The 21,540-nt window shown below is 47.6% G+C and overlaps 1 protein-coding gene across 1 annotated transcript in view; it reads left to right on the plus strand.

The window, feature by feature from the left end:
- The first annotated feature begins 6,361 nt into the window (after window positions 1-6,361).
- The window catches only part of LOC144695488 (TNF receptor-associated factor 2-like), a 498,558-nt gene continuing 483,379 nt past the window's right edge, over window positions 6,362-21,540 (plus strand). Inside the window, exons 1-2 of the mRNA XM_078566367.1 lie at window positions 6,362-6,439; window positions 8,531-8,601. Coding sequence (XP_078422493.1) covers window positions 6,362-6,439; window positions 8,531-8,601 — 149 coding nt within the window. The remainder of the gene's footprint in view (window positions 6,440-8,530; window positions 8,602-21,540) is intronic.

The following is a 21,540-nucleotide window of genomic DNA, read 5'->3' on the forward strand; positions in this document are numbered from 1 at the left end:
TGTGTAATGAGAAGGGGTTAATTAATAATCTTGTTGTGGTGGGGCCTTTAGGGAAGAGTGACCATAACATGATAGAATTCTTCATTAGGATGGAAAGTGAAGTCGTCGGATCCGAAACGACGGTTCTATATCTAAACAAAGGAAACTACGAAGGGATGAGGCATGAGTTGGCTAATATAGATTGGGGAACTCCATTGAAAGGCATAACAGTGGATAGGCAATGTCTAATATTTAAGGAACAAATGTATGCATTGTTACAGTTATACACTTCTTTCTGTCACAAAAACATGACAGGAAAAGTGGCCTAACCATGGCTAACAAAATAAATTAAAGATAATATTTGACCCAAAGAGGAGTCATATAAAGTTGCTAGTAAAAGTAGTAAGCCTGAAGATTGGGAGTGGGTTAGAATTAAGCAAACGAGGACCAAGAGATTGATTAAGAGGGGAAAAAGGAGAGTAAACTTGCAAGGGCCATAAAAGTGGAGTGTAAAAGCTTCTATAAGTATGTAAAAAGAAAAAGATTAGTGAAGACAAATGTAGGTCCCTTATTATCCAAAATGGGAGAATTTATAATCGAGAACAAGGAAATGGCAGAGCAATTAAACAATTACTTTATTTCTGTCTTTATGAAGGAAGACACAGGTAACTTCCCAGAAGCACTAGGGAACCAAGGGTCTAGTGAGAAGGAGGAATTGAAGGAGATTAGTATCACTAAAACAGTGCTGAAGAAATTAATGGGGCTGAAATCTGATAAAATCCCCTGATAATCTACACCCCAGGGTACTAAAGGAGGTGGTCATGGAAATGGTGGTTGTCATCTTCCAAAATTCTGTAGATCCTGGAACAGTCCCAGCAGATTGGAGGGTGGCAAATGTAACCCCACCATTTAAAAAAGGATGGAGAGAGTAAACAGTGAATTACAGACCGGTTAGCCTAACATCAGTAATAGGGAAGATCTTAAGAGTCTATTATAAAGGATGTGATAACAGGACACTTAGAAAATATCAACAGGATTAGACAAAGTCAGCATGGATTTATGAAAGGGAAATCATGTTTGATAAACCTACTGGAGTTTTTTGAGAATGTAACTAGCAGAATAGATAAGGGAGCACCAGTGGATGTGGTGTATTGGATTTTCAGGCAGCTTTTGATAAAGTCCCACATAAGAGGTTAGTGTGAAAAATTAAAGCACATGGGATTGAGGGTAATATATTGGCATAGATTGAGGATTGGTTAGCAGACAAGAAACAGACAGTAGGAATAAATGTGTCTTTTTTGGAATGGCAGGCGGTGACCAATGGGGTACCGCAGGGATCAGTGTTTGGGCCCCAGCTATTCACAATATATATCAATGATTTGGATGAGGGAACCAAATGTAATATTTCCAAGTTTGCTGACGACACAAAACTTGGTGGGGATGTGAGCGGTGAGGAGGATGTTAAGAGGCTTCAAGGTGATTTAGACAAGTTGAGTAAGTGGGCAAATACATGGCAAATGCAGTATAACGTGGACAAGTGCGAAGTTATCCTCTTAGGTAGGAAAAACAGAATGGCAGAGTATTATTTAAATGGTGATAGATTGGGAAATGTTGATGTGCAAAGGGACCTAAGTGTCCTTGTACACCAATCACTGAAAGCAAGCATGCAGGTACAGCCAGCAGTTAAGAAGGCAGATGGTATGTTGGCCTTCATTGCAAGAGGAGTTGAGTATAGGAGCAAAGATATCTTACTGCAGCTGTACAGGGCCTTGGTGAGACCACACCTGGAGTATTGTGTGTAGTTTTGGTCTCCTTACCTAAGAAAGGATATACTTGCCAAAGAGGGAGTGCAGAGTTCAGGTTCACCAGACTGATTCCTGGGATGACAGGATTGTCGTATGAGGAGAGATTGGGCCGACTAGACCTGTTTTCACTGGAGTTTAGAAGAATGAGAGAGGATCTCATTGAACTGTATAAAATTCTGACAGGGATGGACAGACTGGATGCAGGGATGATGTTTCCTCTGGCTGGGGGGATCTAGAACAAGGGGTCACAATCTCAGGATATGGGGTGGACCATTTAGGACTGAGATGAGGAGAAATATCTTCACTCAGAGGGTGGTGAACCTGTGGAATTCTCTACCACAGAAGCTGTGGAGGCCAAGTCACTGAGTATATTTAAGAAGGAACTAGATTGGTTTCTGGACTCTAAAGGCATCAAGGCGTCTGGAGAGAGAGCGGGAGTCTGGCGTTGAGATAGAGGGTCAGCCACGATCATATTGAATGATGGAGCAGGCTCGAAGGGCCGAATGGCCTCCTCCTGCTCCTGTTTTCTATGTTTCTATGTCCTTGGAAAGAACAAAGTGAGTTGTAAAAAAATCTCTAACGCTCACAGTGAGTTAAGCAGCAGAGCAGAAGCTCGTAGGAAGCTCGAAATTCTTGAAGGTGACGCGAGGAGATGAACATTCGCTAGATTGTGTAACATTCCTCAGTTTGCTGTTTTCACATCTGCCCATCAAACAGGGGACAGAGGAATGCCACATCAACGTACCAAGAGTTTGTGTTCAACACTCACTGACAGTCGCTTTTCTCCAACATTGAGGAACAATACGTTTCTTTTTTAAAAATTATTTCCTGGCAAATTTAAATAAATCAGGTTAGTTTTCGATTGGTTCATTTTCAAGCAACCCAAAAGATTTCAGCCCTGAAGGATTCACAAGCGCTGGGCCAGTTTTCCCCAGGTTGTTGAAACCTACCTCCTCTGTATAATCCACCTGCTGTTCCATTTCAGCCTCACCCGCCACTCTCAGATTCCTGCTTCCCTGGGCCACATCGCTTCCCATTCCTCTGAAATTAAACTGCCCCCTCCACCATCCCACCCCCCCCCTCCTCCAACACCCCACCACCCCCCCACCCCTCCCTCCTCACAAGCCAATTTGGGGGGGTGGGTGGTGACATTGTGGTATTGTCACTGGACTAGTCATCCAGAGACCCAGGGTAACGCTCTGGGGACCCAGGTACAAATCCCACCACAGCAGATGGTCGAATTCTAGTTTTACTGTCCCAGTCCATATTAAAATAATTAAAGTCCCTCCATTATAACTACAGTCTACAGATTTTGCACATTTCTGTAATTCCCCCACAAACCTGTCCTCTATATCTTTCCCAATAGTTGGTGACCTGTAGAATACACCCAGTAGCCTCATGATGCCTCTACCATCTCTTGGCTCTAACCAAATGGATTCTAGGACATCCTCTCTCTCTAGCATTGTAATATCCTCCTTAATCAATACATGACCCCTTCTCCTTTCTTCCCTTCCCTGTCTTTCCTGAACACCCTGTATCACCCGGTCCTGCGCGTTTTTGGGCCAAGTTTCTGTTATGACCAAGCCAAAATACTCTCTGGTGTCTCCCTGTGCCTGAAGGCCATCAGCATTATTACTACTGTCATGAAGCTACTAATGTATGTAATATTATTGGAAAATATCTTTCTCTTAAAATAGGGGTTAAGTCTGTGGGTGTGTCTTAATTAAATTAAAGCCAGTTAGTCTGGGTGCTTTGATATGTACCAGTTTGATATGTGGGAGAGATAGCAGCATTTGCATTTTCTAAATAGAGCATTCAAGAAGTGGGGTGAAAACTGACACCTGTCTAGCAGACACCAAGCAACATGTTCATATTATTAATAAAATTGGTACAATGAAAGAAGTTTTATTGTTAGAAGAGGTTGTTGATACAATGAGAATTTACATTGAATGGGGGTGGTCGGTATAACTTCAGTAGTTTTCGGGTGTGCAGAGCAGAGGTAATGTGAGGTCAAAAGGCAGCTGTAAACCTCCAACTGGCTCCACTGGAGCCAAAGTGAAGAGAGCCTCATTCTGAATTTGTAAGGCTTTGCCTGGTGTTTTGGTTAAGTCTATGGGTTGCTGTTGCCTTAATGGAGATTAGTTTGGGAATTTGTTAAAAGTTATGATAGTCATAATTTGTAGCCATATCTATATATATTTTAAACCTGTGTAAATTAATAAAATGTTTCATTTAGTTTAGTTTAAAACCTCGAGAACTGGTGGTCTGATTCCTGAATTTAAAGTTGCATCTCAAACATAACACTTAAAATTATAGGTTATGACAGTTATTTAAAGTTTCCCTCTGGGATTTTTAAATAACTCCGCTTTACCAACTGCATCGGTCATAACACTACACACCTTGTGGTTCATGTACCTGCACTATAAATCTCATTTAGACCTTGTTACATTCCCTCTTCCTCTGATACCAGCTTATGTTGTTGGAGGGAGGGGGGTGCGGTGGGGGAAGATGGTGGCGTGATGGGAATGTCACTGGGCTAGGTTTGAGGTTCGGCTTAATGCTCTAGGGATATGGCTAAATCTCACCTTGGCCCCTAGTAGAATTTAAATTTAGTTAATTAAATCTGGAATTGAAAGCCAGTCTCAGTAGTTGGGACAAGGACAACTATCATCGATTGTTGTAAAAACCCATCTGGTTCACTAATGCCCCTTTAGGGAGGGAAATCTGCCGTCCTTACCCGGTCTGGCCTACAGGTGGCTCCAGACCCACAGCAATGTGGTTGACTCTTAACTGCCCTCTGGAATGGCCTAGCAAGCCATTCAGTTCAAGGGCAATTAGGGATGGGCAACAAGCATAGAAATGGGCTGAATGGCCTGTTTCTTCACTGTAAATACTTGGTATACTTTGCAACTAGAGGCTTATGGGTTTTAGATATGTGTCACACAAAGCCTTTTCAGACTGTTTGTGACGGAGTGCGATATAATTGTGACTTTTCTTGAGGTTGAATGTGTTTTATCTGTCGCGTTCAGCAGACTGTTCAGGACATATCCTTGGAACTCTACAAATCACCAAGCCATTGTCACACAACGATAGTTGGCTGAAGAACTTCATTGGCCAGACTTACTAAAAAATACTTTGGCACCAGTTGGGTAAACTGTCATCGTTGGATGGGATTGTCAATAACATTTCCACTTGCAGCCATTTCTATATTACCTATCGGGGAGGATTCAGATTAACTTGGCAGGGGTTTGGGATCCAGGATGCACCATTTGGGAGGAGAGTGAAGTTGCACAAGAGATTGGAAGGGACGATAGTACGAGATTAAGAAATAAATTTGTGGATGTCACGCCAAGACCAACACTTGTTGCCCATCCCTAATTGCCCTTGAACTGAGTGGCTTGCTAGGCCATTCCAGAGGGGCAGTTAAGAGTCAACCACGTTGCTGTGGGTCTGGAGTCACATGTAGGCCAGACCGGGTAAGGACAGCAGATTTCCCTCCCTAAAGGACATGAGTGAACCAGATGGGATTTTTACAACAATCGACAATGGGTTCATAGCCACCATTAGACTTTTAATTCCAGATATTTTTTAAAAATTGAATTCAAATTTCACCAGCTTCTGTGGTGGGATTCAAAATCCAGTCCCCAGAGTAGTCCCCTGGTTTACTAATCTAGTAACAATACCACCACCCCACCAACTAACCAACTAGCAATTGAGTGCCCCAATGGGCTTCACAGGAGTGATTATCAAACAAGGTTTGCCACCTCACCACATAAGGAGATATTAGGACAGATGACCCAAAGAGATAGGTTTTGAAGAGTACTTTAAAGGAGGAGGGGAGAGGTGCGGAGATTATTAGGTGAGGAAAGGGGCCCAGGCCGCTGCAGACACCTTCCTTTTAGAAGGCACTGTCAATCTGAGCAGTTGAAGATTGAGCAGGTTAGTGGAAGGTGAGCAACAGTCCTGGCCACTCGGTGCTCCAGGGGCTAGTAAGTGTAACACTGCCCAACGCTCCAGGAGCAGTGAAGATGGGGGCTTCACCATCAATCCAGGGGGGGTTTCAGACAATCGGCAAAGAAAGCGTTTTTTATGATAACTGGAAGAGAATTCTATTTAAGGCAGCGAGTTGTTGTGACCTGGAATGCGCTGCCCGAAAGGGCGGGTGAAGCAGATTCAATCCCAAGGGAAATAGAATACATACTTTGAAAGGAGAATTATGTGGGGCTACGGTGGGGGGAAGGGGCTAATTGGATAGTACTCCCAGAGACACATCAAGCCTGTGCCAGGCCCCATGGCCCTTTGTGTTTCTTTGAAACAGCTTGAACATTTTGTTATGTTACAGAGGTGACATAAGTACAAATTGTTACTGTTCGTGTATGGTTCTATCAGTCGCTTTTAACATTCATTGGCATCCCTTTTCTCTATGGTCCAAGTTAGTCCAACTCCATGGTTTGTATAGTGAGTGAAGTGCTGATGATATTGTGCTTCGGAGACTTAATTTGACAACATACAACTGACACCTCAAAGCACTGGAGAAGGGACCTTCACAAGATCCTCCAAGTCCATTGGTGAGAAACATGGTCCAAAGCAGCATCCTCTCCCCAGCCAACCTGTCCAGCATTGAGGCGCGAGAGACTCAAAACCAGCTCCGCTGGGTAGGGCTCGTGGTTTAACTGCCTGACACCAGACTCCCAATGGAACTGCTGCACTCGGAGCTCGGCCTCTGCAGGAGGCTCCCAGGAGGACAGGGAAACACTTTCGGTATATCCTCAAAGCATCACTGAGGAAGGCAAACATCCCCCCCGCCCCCGCTCACCAGAGGCCCAGGCCTGTGATTGGCCAAAATGGAGAAGGACCATTCGGGAAGGTACCGAACACATCGAGAGGCTTGATCAGGGGCGGGCACAAACCTCCCAAAGAACCCCATCGATCCACCCCCTTCAAAAACCACCTGCCCTGCAAGCAGCAGAGTCTACAGCTCACGCACTGGATTGATCAGCCATCTCACCGAACCCATCGAACCAGGGGGTGGAAGTGAGTCATCCTCGATCCCGAGAGACTACCTCAGGAGGAGGAGCCTCGAGATGCTGAGCACCCATCTGGTTCATTAAAACCCTTTAGGGAAGGAAATCTGCCCTCCTTACCTGGTCTGGCCTACATGTGACTCCAGACCCACAGCAAGGTGGTTAACTCTTAAAATGCCCTCTGAACAAGGGCTATTAGGGATGGGCAACAAATGCTGGCCTAGCCAGCGACGCCCACATCCCTTGAACGAATGAAAAAAAAACATTGTCACCGACTGAATAAATCATGAGCACAAAATACTTGGCATCAGCCGACAGGTGACTGAGTTTGTTTCTACAGCTCCTCAGGCTGTTTTACTCCCAGCGTTATTTAGAGTTAGAGGCTTTCCCACATCCAGTGACACATGAGGCAGATGAAGCACGTGTTTAGGTCTGTTTCCACGGCTAGCGTTGTTCCTGCACCAGGTCTTTGGCCTGTCTCCAGGCTGTACCCTGAGGGATGCCCCTCCACAGCAAGCATGGTCGACCAGTTGACTCTCCCACTCTTCCCGCGTGCCAGAGGCACATTGGAAGGATTTCCAGGCTGATAGCCACGTTATGAACACACCTCCCATGGACATCAGGTCCAGGGTTTGAAGGGCAGTGGGATTTCCCTTCCCTCCATCCGAACGGTGGGCGGAGAACACATCCCTGGGCCTGGTCCCACACCCCTTTCACGCTCCAACAAGTCCCTCAGGTGGGACTTCTGCCCCTCACTCAGGAGGTAGTCCCGCCCCAGAGGATCCCCGCTAGAAGCTGCAGCGGACAGGACTGGGACTGCAAGCCTCAGGCCCGGGAGTCCAGGGGAAGGTACATTTTGGTGCTCTCAGAGTGGGGAGGGGAGGTGAGACCTGGGGGAGGGTGGACAGAGCTGGGGGTTGGGGTGTTGGTCGGTGGGGGGGGGTGGGGTGCGGGGAGGAGCCTCTGCAGGTGTCAGACGTTCTTGGGGAGACGGAGGGGGTGGGGGTGGGGTGCCTGATGTTAAATGGAAGTTGCTGATTGAGGCCACGGTCTGGACAGGATTAATTTTCAGGCTCCTGGTCTCCTCTCACCAGCTTGAAAATTGAGGCTGGGCGGACAACAGTCTATACATGGTCAATAATCGGCCACTTAAGGGCCTCAAATGGGTCAAGGGCAGGCGGGCCAAGGCTGTCAAAGTGTAAAATTGCTGAGCGTTTGGGGCGGGCGGTGACCCACCTGACAGATGTTACCCTCGGCCTCTGCCTATGAGGCTAACATCGAGCTCGGACACCGGAGCGGGACTTGACCCCTGAGCTCCAGGGGCTCAGGGGTAGGGACACTACCCGCTGCATCACCAGGGCTGCTGGGGCTCTTTATATTTCCTCCTCCATGGAGGACATCACGTTAACCAGAACATAAGCACAGCCCAGGGGCCCTTGTGAAATGAGCCCTGCACAGGGGAGGTGGATGTGACTAGCCCCTTGTCCATGCCAACGCAGGCCTGCCTCAGTTGAGATTTGTCGGATGGGTTGGTTACCCGCAGCCCCCAAACGCTCTACAACTTTACCCTGGGGCGGGTGAGGTCCGCCCGCCCTTGCCCCAATTAACAAAGTCGGCAGCCCCTTAAAGGGGCACTGCAGCCCCCACAGTGCCCACCGGCCGTGGGAGGCCTCATGTGACCCCCTCTACGGGGATGCCCGGCCGCAAATGTAATGGCGGCAGAGGGTCAGGCAGCTGGGTCAGGCAGACCCTGTCAACCACCCCCCCCACCCCTGCCTGGACCAACTTAGCCAGTCCCAGGGGCAGGTTAACAAGGAGGTCCTCCTCCCTCCCCCCCACCCACCCACACCCCCAATCTCTGCACCGGGTGAAGTCTTTCTTTTGAAGTTTTTTTCAGTGTAACCAATAAAAAATGAAATAAACGAATTCAAAGGCGTGACAGCCACTGACAAGGCACCAAAACTAAACAAAGCCTCAAAGGAACCTTAGCAAGTCAAACTCAAATATCGCTCCTGGGGCAGGGGGTTGGGGGGAGTGGGGGCGGGGGGGGGTCGGTGATGCATTCCAGGCCCCAGTGGTGTCCACTGGCCGCAAAAGGCCTCCAGCCTACCCGTGGGCACCACATGGCTCCCTCTCCAGGACCACCCGCCTGCGGACACGGCCGCGGGAGCAGGGCAGGCAGTCAGGTCGGGTGGCCCTCTTGACCGCCTGCTGCCTGGGCCTGTTGATAGCCAACTTGGCCAGGCCCAGGAGCAGGCCTACAAGTAGGTCCTCCTCCCGCCCCGCACCCTCTGTGCACTGGGTGAGGTCTTTCCTTACATGTACTCAAGGTACATAATCAATCAATGCCCTTCACCCTGTGTTTCCTTTTTTTTATTCATGTGGACGTCGTTGGCTGGGCCCAGCATTTATTGCCCATCCCTAATTGCCCTTGAGAAGCTGGTGGTGAGCTGCCTTCTTGAACCGCCCATCTTGATAATACAATTAAACATGTCATTTAACATATATTTCAACTGTGTATGGCAATCGCACACTGCACTTGTGTTAAAAATCAAACTTGCTTCACTATAGCGGACCAGAGCCTGCACTTGGGAGGTTGGGAGTGAAAATTGTTAAGCTGATGAGCAAGCTGTTCTGTGACCTGTGAGACACAGGACTAAGTGTTTCACTGTAATCTTTGCTCACTCCCTGCCTTGAAGGCATTGACTCACTCTGGGGTTGGAAATCATGTGCATCCCTCAGTTCTTGGCTAAGTGGCTTGTTCAGGCGTGAAGTCAGCTGGCCGGCTCCTGGGGAGTTAGGGTGGCCACTGCAGGGTGTCGGAGGGGGGAGATTGTAGGGGCATCGCAGCCAAACCTGATCACGTCCGAATCCAGCCTCACCCACTGGCTGGAATGTAGGAGCAGGAAGCACAGCTGGATTCTAGTCCAGTGGCACCAAGGCACAGCCAACATTTCCACTTTAAAAATTCCCCAATCACACCGTGACCCCCACCCCTCCTTATCTCGAGTCCTGCAATAGCCCTACAATAACTCTGCCTTTCTCTCATATGCCCCCTATCCCTTTGAGGCTGAGCTTTTATCTTGGATTGCCTCTAAACTACCCACCCCTCCCTCCTCCATGAAGACTCTCCTTAAACCTCCCATCTTGATGAGGATTTTAGGCGTTGTCCCAAAGACCTCTCTTGACTCAGTGCCAATTTTCTTTGCTCGCACTCCTATGGAGCGCCTTATGAATGTTTTTTTCAACAGTTAAGGCAATGTATAAATATGCATTCTCATCACTTGTTGCTCTACCTCTCTCCACAGACATAACCACAAGTAGGGAAGTCTTGTTACAACTGTACAAGGCATTGGTGATATCATGTCTGGAGTACCGTGAAAAATTTAAAAAAAAATCATGTGGAGTGAATTGAATTGGCTGAAGACTGGCATCTGTGATACTGGGGACCTCTGGAGGAGGCTGAGATGGATCATCCACTCGGCACTTCTGGCTGAAGATTGTAGCAAATGCTTCAGCCTTATCTTTTGCACTGATGTGCTGGGCTCCACCATCATTGACAATGGGGATATTTGTGGAGCTTTGTCCTCCTGTTAGCTGTTTAATTATCCACCTCTATTCATGACTGGATGTGCTAGGACTGCAGAGCTTAGATCTGATCTTTTGGTTGTGGTATTGCCTTTCTTTTGAAAAATGTACTTTATTCATTAAATATCTGAAAGAACATTATAAAACATTTCAAAATGGCCATCACAAAAAGTGCCATCATATTCAAGTTTCCCCATCGGTCATGTTGCACTCTGAGATGCTACAGTACAATCAATCAACATTACAGACATCTCAAAATGTTCATTACAAACAGTCAGACAGTGCAATGGTGTTTAAGTTACCTACACAGATCATGTTGCACTCTGAGGTGCTACAATACAATGATGATACATGTATTATTCACTGCATACATTCAATTTGAGTCATACAGTCCGAGGGGTATAAAATATTCCTAGCCCTTCAGTGCACCATGGCTGAAAGGTTTTAGACAGTGAGTGACCTTTCCCCATTGTGTCTCTGTGGCGGCTGCCCCAAGCTTTAGTGCGTCCCTCAGCACGTAGTCCTGGTTGTGGGTTCACTAAGCTCTGCCTATCACTTGCTGCTTGTGCTGTTTGGCACGCAAATATTCTTCTGTTGTAGCTTCACCAGGCTGACACCTAATTTTTAGGTATGCCGGGTGCTGCGCCTGGCATGTCCTCCTGCACTCTTCATCGAACCAGGGATCCAACAGTCTCCTCCTGGGTTTAGCTGCAGGATTTCCCAAGGTTCGAGGAACTCACATTCAGAAGAGCAAATGTACAGGGTGAGGGAGTGAAAGAGCGAGTTACATTTACACAACATCTTTCACCATCAGCAAACATTCCAAAGTTCTTTCAAGCACTTTTGTAACATAGTCACTTCTGACTAATGCCAGAAACCCGATGGTCAATTGATGCGTAAACAACAGCGTGATAATGACCAGTGAATCTGTTTTTATATATTTATTCTTTCATGGGATGTGGGTGTCACTGGCAGGACTAGCATTTGTTGCCCATCCCTAATTGCCCTTGAACTGAGTGGCTTGCTGCGCCATTTCGGAGGGCAGTTAAGAGTCAACCACATTTCTGTGGGTCTGGAGTCACATGTAGGCCAGACCGGGTAAGGACAGCTGATTTCCTTCCCTAAAGGACATTAGTGAGCCAGATGGGTTTTTATGATAGTCTGTGATTGTTGTCTAGCCTTTTAACTCCAGATTTTATTGATTACAATTCAATTTACGTTGCATAAGACCATAAGACATAGGAGCAGAAATTAGGCCATTCGGCCCATCGAGTCTGATCCGCCATTCAATCATGGCTGATAGATTTCTCAACCCCATTCTCCCGCCTTCTCCCCGTAACCTTTGATCCCCTTACCAATCAAGTACTTATCTATCTCGGTCTTCAATACACTCAATGACCTGGCCTCCACAGCCTTCTTTGGCAATGAATTCCATAGATTCACCACTCTCTGGCTAAAGAAGTTTCTCCTCATCTCTGTTCTAAAAGGTCTTCCCTTTACTCTGAGGCTGTGCCCTCGGGTCCTAGTCTCTCCTACTAATGGAAACATCTTCCCCACGTCCACTCCATCCAGGCCTTTCAGTATTCTGTTAGGTTCAATCAGGTCCCCCCTCATCCTTCTAAACTCCATCGAGTATAGACCCAGAGTCCTCAAACGTTCCTCATATGTTAAGCCTTTCATTCCTGGGATCATTCTCGTGAACCTCCTCTGGACCCTCTCCAGGGCCAGAACATCCTTCCTGAGATACGGGGCCCAAAATTGCTCACAATATTCTAAATGTGGTCTGACCAGAGCCTTATAAAGCCTCAGCAGCACATCCCTGCTTTTATATTCTAGTCTTCTCAAAATAAATGCCAACATTGCATTTGCCTTCCTAACTACCGACTCAACCTGCAAGTTAACCTTAAGAGAATCCTGGACTAGGACTCCCAAGTCCCTTTGCACTCTAGATTTATGAATTCTCTCCCCATTTAGAAAATAGTCTATGCCTCTATTCTTCCTACCAAAGTGCATGACCTCACACTTCCCCACGTTGTATTCCATCTGCCACTTCTTTGCCCATTCTCCTAACCTGTCTAAATCCTTCTGCAGCCTCCCCGCCTCCTCAATACTACCTGTCCCTCCACCTATCTTTGTATCATCTGCAAACATAGCCAGGATGCCCTCAGTTCCTTCATCTAGATCATTAATGTATAAAGTGAAAAGTTGTGGTCCCAACATTGACCCCTGCGGAACTCCACCAGTCACCAGCCGCCATCCTGAGAAGGACCCCCTTATCCCCACTCTCTGCCTCCTGCCAGACAGCCAATCTTCTATCCATGCTAGTACCTTGCCTCTAATACCACGGGCTCTTATCTTACTGAGCAGCCTCCTATGCGGCACCTTGTCAAAGGCCTTCTGGAAGTCCAAGTAGATAACATCCATTGGCTCTCCTTTGTCTAACCTACTCGTTATCTCCTCAAAGAATTCTAACAGATTTGTCAGGCATGACCTCCCCTTGATGAAACCATGCTGACTTTGCCCTATTTTACCATGCACTTCCAAGTATTCTGAAATCTCATCCTTAATAATGGACTCTAAAATCTTACCAATGAACGAGGTCAGGCTAATCAGCCTGTAATTTCCCGTCTTTTGCCTCACTCCCTTCTTAAACAGGGGCGTTACATTAGCGATTTTCCAGTCCTCTGAGACCCTCCCTGACTCCAGTGATTCCTGAAAGATCACCACTAACGCCTCCACTATCTCTTCAGCTATCTCCTTCAGAACTCTGGGGTGTAATCCATCTGGTCCAGGTGATTTATCCACCTTCAGACCTTTCAGTTTTCCTAGCACCTTCTCCTTGGTAATTGCCACCATACTCACCTCTGCCCACCCTCCGACTCTCTTGAACTTTGGGGATGTTACTTGTGTCTTCCACTGTGAATTTTGACGCAAAGTACCTATTCAGTTCCTCCGCCATTTCTTTGTTCCCCACTACTACTTCTCCAGTGTCATTTTCCAGCGGCTCAATGTCCACTTTTACCTCTCTCTTACCCTTTATATATCTAAAAACACTCTTGCAATCTTCTTTTATATTACTGGCTAGTTTACCCTCATATTTAATCTTCTCCCTCCTTATTTCTTTTTTAGTTGTCCTCTGTTGGTCTTTGTAGGCTTCCCAATCCCCTGGTTTCCCACTGCTCTTCGCCGCATTATATGCTTTCTCTTTAGCTTTTATGCTGCCCCTGACTTCCCTTGTCAGCCATGGTTGCCTCGTCCTCCCTTTAGTATGCTTCTTCTTCCTAGGGATGAATTTTTGCTGTGTCTCCCAAATTACTCCCAGAAACTCCTGCCATTGCTGTTCCACTGTCTTTCCTGCTAGGCTCATCTCCCAGTCAATTCTGGCCAGCTCCTCCCTCATGCCTCTGTAGTTGCCTTTATTCAACTGTAATACCGTTACATCTGATTCCAGCTTTTTCCTCTCAAATTGCAGGGTAAATTCTATCATATTATGGTCACTTCCTCCTAAGGGTTCCTTCACCTTAAGCTCCCTTATCAAACCTGCCTCATTACACATCACTAAATCTAGAATTGCCTGTTCCCTAGTGGGCTCCACCACAAGCTGCTCCAAAAAGCCATCTTGCTGACATTCCACAAATTCCTTTTCTTGGGATCCACTACCAACCTGATTTTCCCAGTCTACCTGCATATTGAAATCCCCCATGATCACTGTAACCTTGCCTTTCTTACACGCCTTTTCTATCTCCTCTTGTATCTTGTGCCCCACATCCTGACTACTGTTCGGAGGCCTGTACATAACTCCCATTATGGTTCCACCAGCTGCCATGGTGGAATTTGAGCCCATGTCGCCCAAGCATACACCTGGCTATCTGGATTATTGGTGCAGTGACATTATTACGACATATCACCAGCTACCTCCCCCTCCCCCCTGCTCCCATTGTGATGTCCTTCCTAATCTTCTTCAAAGTACTGCCTTTGTATCTTCTACATTCACCTGCGAGGGCAGATGGTTTTAGTTCTCATTCGAAGCCAGCACCTCCGACAGTGCAGCATTCCCTTAGCAGAGGGGATGTCAGCCGAGATTGCCGAGGTTAAGTCCTAGAACCCACAATGTTCTGACTCAGAGGCTGGAAATTTCCAGCCCTGGCGTCGGCAGGCATCTTTGCGGGCAGGGCAGGAGACTCATTGGCTTTTAACTCTCCAAATATTCCTGTCCCACCAGCGATGGTGCCTGCCAGTGTCGGGGCTGGAAAATCCCATGAATAGGCGAGGGCGCATCCAATTGACGCCAAAAGAGCTGGGATTAATTGGATAGCTCCTTCGAAGGGGCAGCACCGGCAGGACGGGCCGAGTGACTTGTTGTGTGACTCTCGCATTCTCATGCTCAAGGTGAACCTTTTTCTGTTCAAATTTGCACCTTACAGATCTTTATGAAGGATTTTTCTGCCTGACCAGCACATTCGTGAGGTTCGAGGCAGCTGCTGGACAAGTTATACATGCACCTCCCTGACCCTTTGTGCGTTCCACGTACATAATGAATCTTGTGGTGGAAGCACGAACAAAGTGGGCTGGTCCTTGTGTTATAGCAGGAGTTCCAGTCTGAGGATGTGCCCATGTAGCAGCCCAGCTGGAGGAGTTTCCCACCGCCCCACCCCCTCGGGGCTCCTGTACTAGGACCTCACTCTCTGGTGGATTTCACTGCAAATAGGTGTTTGCTGCAGCTGTAAGAAAACAGGAGAGCAGAGTATTATTGAAGTGGTGATAGACTGGGAAATGTTGATGTACAAAGGGACCTGGGTGTCCTTGTACACCAATCACTGATGTTTCCTCTGGCTGGCGGGGAGAGGTGGGTGTGGTTACAGGGGAGGCCATTTAGGACTGAGATGAGGAGAAATTTCTTCACTCAGAGGGTGGTGAACCTGTGGAATTCTCTGCCACAGAAGCTGTGGAGGCCAAGTCACTGAATATATTTAAGAAGGAAATAGATAGATTTCTGTACTCCAAAAGCATCAAGGGGTCTGGGGAGAGAGCGGGAACACGGCGTTGAGCTACAGGATCAGCCACGATCATATTGAATGGTGGAGCAGGCTGGATGGGCTGAATCACCTGTTCCTGCGCCAGTTGTCTAAGCCCAAACCCTCCTTTCAAGTGAAGCAGCATTTCACTTGCACTTCCCTCAATTTAACCTACTGCATTCGTTGCTCCCAATGCGGTTTCCTCTACATTGGAGAGGCCAAACGCAGACTGGGTGACCGCTTTGCAGAACACCTTCGGTCTGTCCGCAAGCATTACCCAGACCTCCCTGTCGCTTGCCATTTTAACACTCCACCCTGCTCTCATGCCCACGTGTCCATCCTTGGCTTGCTGCATTGTTCCAGTGAAGCTCAACGCAAACTGGAGGAACAGCATCCCATCTTCCGACTAGGCACTTTACAGCCTTCCGGACTGAATATTGAGTTCAACAATTTTAGATCATGAACTCTCTCCTCCGTCCCCACCCCCTTTCCGTTTCTTCCCCCTCCCTTCTGTTTTTTCCAATAATTTATATAGATTTTTCTTTTCCCACCTATTTCCATTATTTTTAAATGTATTTCCATCCATTGTTTTATCTCTACCTTTTAGCCTATTTCGATTCCTTCACCCCACCCCCACTAGGGCTGTCTGTACCTTGCTTGTCCTGCTTTCTACCCTTAATTAGCATATTCCTTAGATAATATCACCACCTTCAACACCTCTTTATCCTTTTGTCTGTGACATCTTTTGGTTATCTCCACCTATTAATGGCTGCTTGTCCCAACAACCTCCCCGCTACCCCCCCTAAACCAGCTTATATTTCACCACTTTCCTATTTTACTTAGTTCTGTTGAAGGTTCATGAGGACTCGAAACGTTAACTGTGCTCTCCTCCGCCGATGCTGCCAGACCTGCTGAGTTTTTCCAGGTATTTCTGTTTCTGTTTTTGTTTTGGATTTCCAGCATCCGCAGTTTTTTGCTTTAATGTCTACGTTTCTTTGTCTAACTGCTTAGGTCATTAGAGTTTGAATGGGTCTCTTCTTCCGTCTAAGGCAGTCCCTCGGGATCGAGGATGACTTGCTTCCACTCTGGTTCGATGGGTTCAGGGATGGTTGATCAACCCGCTGTGTGATCTGCAGACTCTGCCATATGTGGGGCAGTTGGTGACTGGAGGGCTGGGTCAGCGTTTGGAGGTTTGCGCGCTCCCTCCGATGGCTCAACTTCACCTCTGCGTTGTTCCCGATGAAGTCTGTCAATGTGCTCGGAGCCTTCCCGAGAGAACCGGCTCCATTTTGGTCAGACACGAACCAGGGGCTCCCGTGAGTGGGCAGGGATGTTTGGCCTCTTTGGCGATGCTTTGAGCGCATCCCTAAAGCTTTTCCATTGCCCTCCTGGGAGCTTCGGGTAGGGCAGTTAATTCGGAAGTCCAGTGTCAAGCGTACGAATAAGTCTTGCTGCTGGTTTTGAGTGATTAGCACCGCGATGCAGGGCATGTTGGATTGGGAGGGGCCACCTTTCCTGCCACTGGGTTTGGAGGATCTTGAGAATGCACCAGCAGTGCTACCTCTCCAGATATTAAGAGCCTGAATGGGTTTAAGGAGCAAATGGAGAATTGAATGAAAGGATATGCTGCCATTTAGTCTCCCCAGCCTTCCAGCCTATTTTAATCTTCCTTTTTTGTCCTTAGCCGCTATCCCTGTCTCTGTACTTGCTTAAAACATCTCAAACTCTTTACAGTCCAGACAAAAAAATGCCATCGGCCTGGGATGTTAACTCTGTTTCTCTTCCCACAGGTTCAGCCAGCATTCTGCTCAGCATTCCCAGCACTTTCCATCTTTACATGGTCGCTTGGTAGTACAGAATGAGACATGGCAAAGCTTTTCGTCTTGCACTCATCAGGACCGATCTGCAAGAATACCCATTGTAAAGGGAACAACAATTTATACTCCATGAGGAGAGAGTGCTGATTAATTGGCAAGCGGGCTCTGATTGGTAGGCGCGTCGCCTTGGAGAATGCAGCAGGGAACAGTTAACTGCCAAGCTTCAGCGGGATGTCTCTCTCAGCATTATTTCGGCTTTTGGTTAAGAAGGATATGCTGATTGTGCAAGATTAATTATGGTGGGAGATGTCACATGTGGAGCTAGCATAGGCTAGCTGGCCGAATGGCCTGTCTTAATGCTGTACCCTCCGACAGGGGCGGCCCTGTCTCATTGGGAATGTTGGTCTGGATTTACTTCTGGAATTGCGAGTGCAATCCTGCACAGCTGTCAGCCTGAGCTGACCAGAGTGCTGGAAACATGAACTCTAAAGATTATTCCTCAGTCACAGGAGCTGAGAGAGAGAGAGAGAGAGAGAGAGAGATATTTAGTCATGCCTGTTCATGAGCCAAAACAGGAATGCAATGACTACAATGATACTCATCTCATCTCAGATTTCAGGGATACAATAAACCTTTCATAATCCTTGTCAGCAAGATTATTGAAACCTCTTGATGAAATCAGCATCTTCAAATCACAAGACCTTCCTTCCATCATCAGGTCAGGAGTGGGGATGTTCGCTGATGATTGTACAATGTTCAGCACCATTCATGACTCCTCAGATACTGAAGCAGTCCATGTCCAAATGCAGCAAGACCTGGACAATATCCAGGCTTGGGCTGACAAGTGGCAAGTAACATTCACGCCACACAAGTGCCAGGCAATGACCATCTGCAACAAGTGAGAATCTAACTATCGCCCCCTTGATGTTCAATGGCATTACCATCACTGAATCCCCCACTATCAACATCCTGGGGGTTACCATTGACCAGAAACTGAACTGGACCAGCCATATAAATACTGTGGCTACAAGAGCAGGTCAGAGGCTAGGAATCCTGTGATGAGTAACTCACTTCCTGACTCCCCAAAGCCTGTCCACCATCTACAAGGCACAAGTCAGGATGGAATATTCCACACTTGCCTGGATGAGTGCAGTTCCCACAACACTCAAGAAGCTCGACACCATCCAGGACAAAGCATCCGCTTGATTGGCACCACATCCACAAAGATTCACTCCCTCCACCACCGACGCACAGTAGCAGCAGTGTGTACCATCTACAAGATGCACTGCAGGGATTCAGTGTGAAATTGTGAGGTTATGCACTTTGGCAGGAAGAATAGAGGAGCTGAATATTATTTACATGGAGAAAGACAGAAGAAAGCTGCAGCACAGAGGGATTTGGGGGTCCTCGTGCATGAATTCCAAAAAGCTAACATACAAGTTCAGCAGGTAATAGGGAAGGCAAATGGAATGTTGGCCTTTATTTCAAAGGGAATGGGGTATAAAAATAGGGAAGCCTTACTAAAACTATACAAGGCACTAGTTAGACCACATCTAGAATACTGTGAACAGTTTTGGTCCCCTTATCTAAGGAAAGATAGATTGGCATTGGAGGCAGTCCAGAGAAGGATCACTAGGTTGATCCCAGGGATGGAGGGATTTTCTTATGAGGAGAGGTTGAGTAGGTTGGGCCTGTACTCATTGGAGTTTAGAAGAATGAAAGGTGACCTTATTGAAACATGTAAGGTTCTTAGGGGGCTTGACAGGGTAGATGCTAAGAGGTTGTTTCCACTTGTGGAGATGAGGAGGAATTTCTTCCCTCAGAGGGTAGTGAATCTGTGGAATTCTCTACCGCAGAGGGCTGTAGAGGCTGGGTCGTTAAATATATTCAAGGCTGAGACAGACAGATTTTCAATCAGTAAGGGAATCAATGTTAATGGGCAATTAGGGATGGGGATTAAATGCTACCCTAGCCAGCGATGCCCTCATCCCATAAATGAATTAAAAATACACCCAGTTCACCCGGCCCAGTATGAACCAGCCAGACAACCGACATGATTCCCGGAGTAATTCTGAGCAGCTTAGATTTCTGGGAAGGTTTCCAAGGGATGCATTAGGATTTAAATTTTCCCTGTGGATTCCCTTTGGATATTAGCTGCAGGCAGCTTCCTTGCTTATCAGTGCCGCAGTGTCATCCTCGATTGCACAGAAACAATGGCCTCATTCTGTGTTCCCAACAACATTGCCAATTCAGGTTGGGTGTACCTCCAGACGTTTGATCACAAGATAGCCCACCTCGAACTGCTGCATGCTTCACTCTTCCGCCATTGGTCCATCCTCCAGGCGGACTGTCTTCTCGGCCAATAGGAAAAGGGGTTGATTCTTTGTTACCCAATCAGGTTCCTTGACCTCAAATACAAGGATGTTATGTTAAACTTGTATAAAATGCTGCGTCGGCCTCAGCTGGGGTATTGTATCCAGTTCTGGGCGTCGTACTTCAGGAAGGATGTGAAGACATTAGAGATAGTGCAGAAAAGATTCACGAGATTGGTTGCAGGGTGAGGAACTTCAGTTATGCAGATAGATTGGAGAAGCTGGGCTTGTTCTCTTTGCAGCAGAGAAGGTCGAGAGGAGATTTGATAGAGCTGTTCAAAATCGTGAGGGCTTCGGTTCAGAATCGATAGGGAGAAACTGTTCCCGTTGGAGGAAGGATCGAGAACCAGAGGACACAGGTTGAAGGTGATTGGCAAAAGAACCAAACGCGACAGGAGGAGCAACTTTTTATAACACCACAAGTGGTTAGGGTCTGGAATGCACTGTCTGAGAGTGTGGTGGAGACAGGGTTAATCGAGTGGTTAGGATCTGGAATGCACTGTCTGAGAGTGTGGTGGAGACAGGGTCAATCGAGTGGTTAGGATCTGGAATGCACTGTCTGAGAGTGTGGTGGAGACAGGGTTAATCGAGTGGTTAGGATCTGGAATGCACTGTCTGAGAGGGTGGGGGAGACAGGGTCACTCGAGTGGTTAGGGTCTGGAATGCACTGTCTGAGAGTGTGGTGGAGACAGGTTCAATCGAGTGGTTAGGGTCTGGAATGCACTGTCTGAGAGTGTGGTGGAGACAGGGTCAATCGAGTGGTTAGGGTCTGGAATGCACTGTCTGAGAGTGTGGTGGAGACAGGGTCAATCGAGTGGTTAGGGTCTGGAATGCGCTGTCTGAGAGAGTGGTGGAGACAGGGTCAATCGAGTGGTTAGGGTCTGGAATGCACTGTCTGAGAGTGTGGTGGAGACAGGGTCAATCGAGTGGTTAGGATCTGGAATGCACTGTCTGAGAGTGTGGTGGAGACAGGGTTAATCGAGTGGTTAGGTTCTGGAATGCACTATCTGAGAGTGTGGTGGAGACAGGGTCAAGCGAGTGGTTAGGGTCTGGAATGCACTGTCTGAGAGTGTGGTGGAGACAGGGTCAATCGAGTGGTTAGGATCTGGAATGCACTGTCTGAGAGTGTGGTGGAGACAGGGTCAATCGAGTGGTTAGGATCTGGAATGCACTGCCTGAGAGTGTGGTGGAGACAGGGTCAATCGAGTGGTTAGGGTCGGGAATGCACTGTCTGAGAGTGTGGTGGAGACAGGGTCAATCGAGTGGTTAGGGTCTGGAATGCACTGTCTGAGAGTGTGGGGGAGACAGGGTCAATCGAGTGGTTAGTATCTGGAATGCACTGTCTGAGAGTGTGGGTGAGACAGGGTCAATCGAGTGGTTAGGATCTGGAATGCACTGTCTGAGAGTGTGGTGGAGACAGGGTCAATCGAGTGGTTAGAATCTGGAATGCACTGTCTGAGAGTGTGGTGGAGACAGGGTCAATCGAGTGGTTAGAATCTGGAATGCACTGTCTGAGAGTGTGGTGGAGACAGGGTCAATCGAGTGGTTAGGATCTGGAATGCACTGTCTGAGAGTGTGATGGAGACAGGGTCAATCGAGTGGTTAGGGTCTGGAATGCACTGTCTGAGAGTGTGGGGGAGACAGGGTCAATCAACGTTCATGGGTAGGTGTGGCAGAAATAGTGGGTTGATGAGTATGTGTGGCAGAGAGAGGAGGCTGATGGGTAGGTGTGGCAGAGAGAGGAGGTTGATGGGTAGGTGTGGCAGAAAGAGGAGGTTGATGGGTAGGTATGGCAAAGATAGGAGGTTGATGTGTAGGTGTGGCAGAGAGAGGAGGCTGATGGGTAGGTGTGGCAGAGAGAGGAGGCTGATGGGTAGGTGTGGCAGAGAGAGGGGGTTGATGGGTAGGTGTGGCAGAGAGAGGAGGCTGATGGGTAGGTG

Source organism: Cetorhinus maximus, chromosome 21 (genome assembly GCF_964194155.1).
Source record: "Cetorhinus maximus chromosome 21, sCetMax3.hap1.1, whole genome shotgun sequence".
In the NCBI taxonomy this organism is placed as follows: domain Eukaryota; kingdom Metazoa; phylum Chordata; class Chondrichthyes; order Lamniformes; family Cetorhinidae; genus Cetorhinus; species Cetorhinus maximus.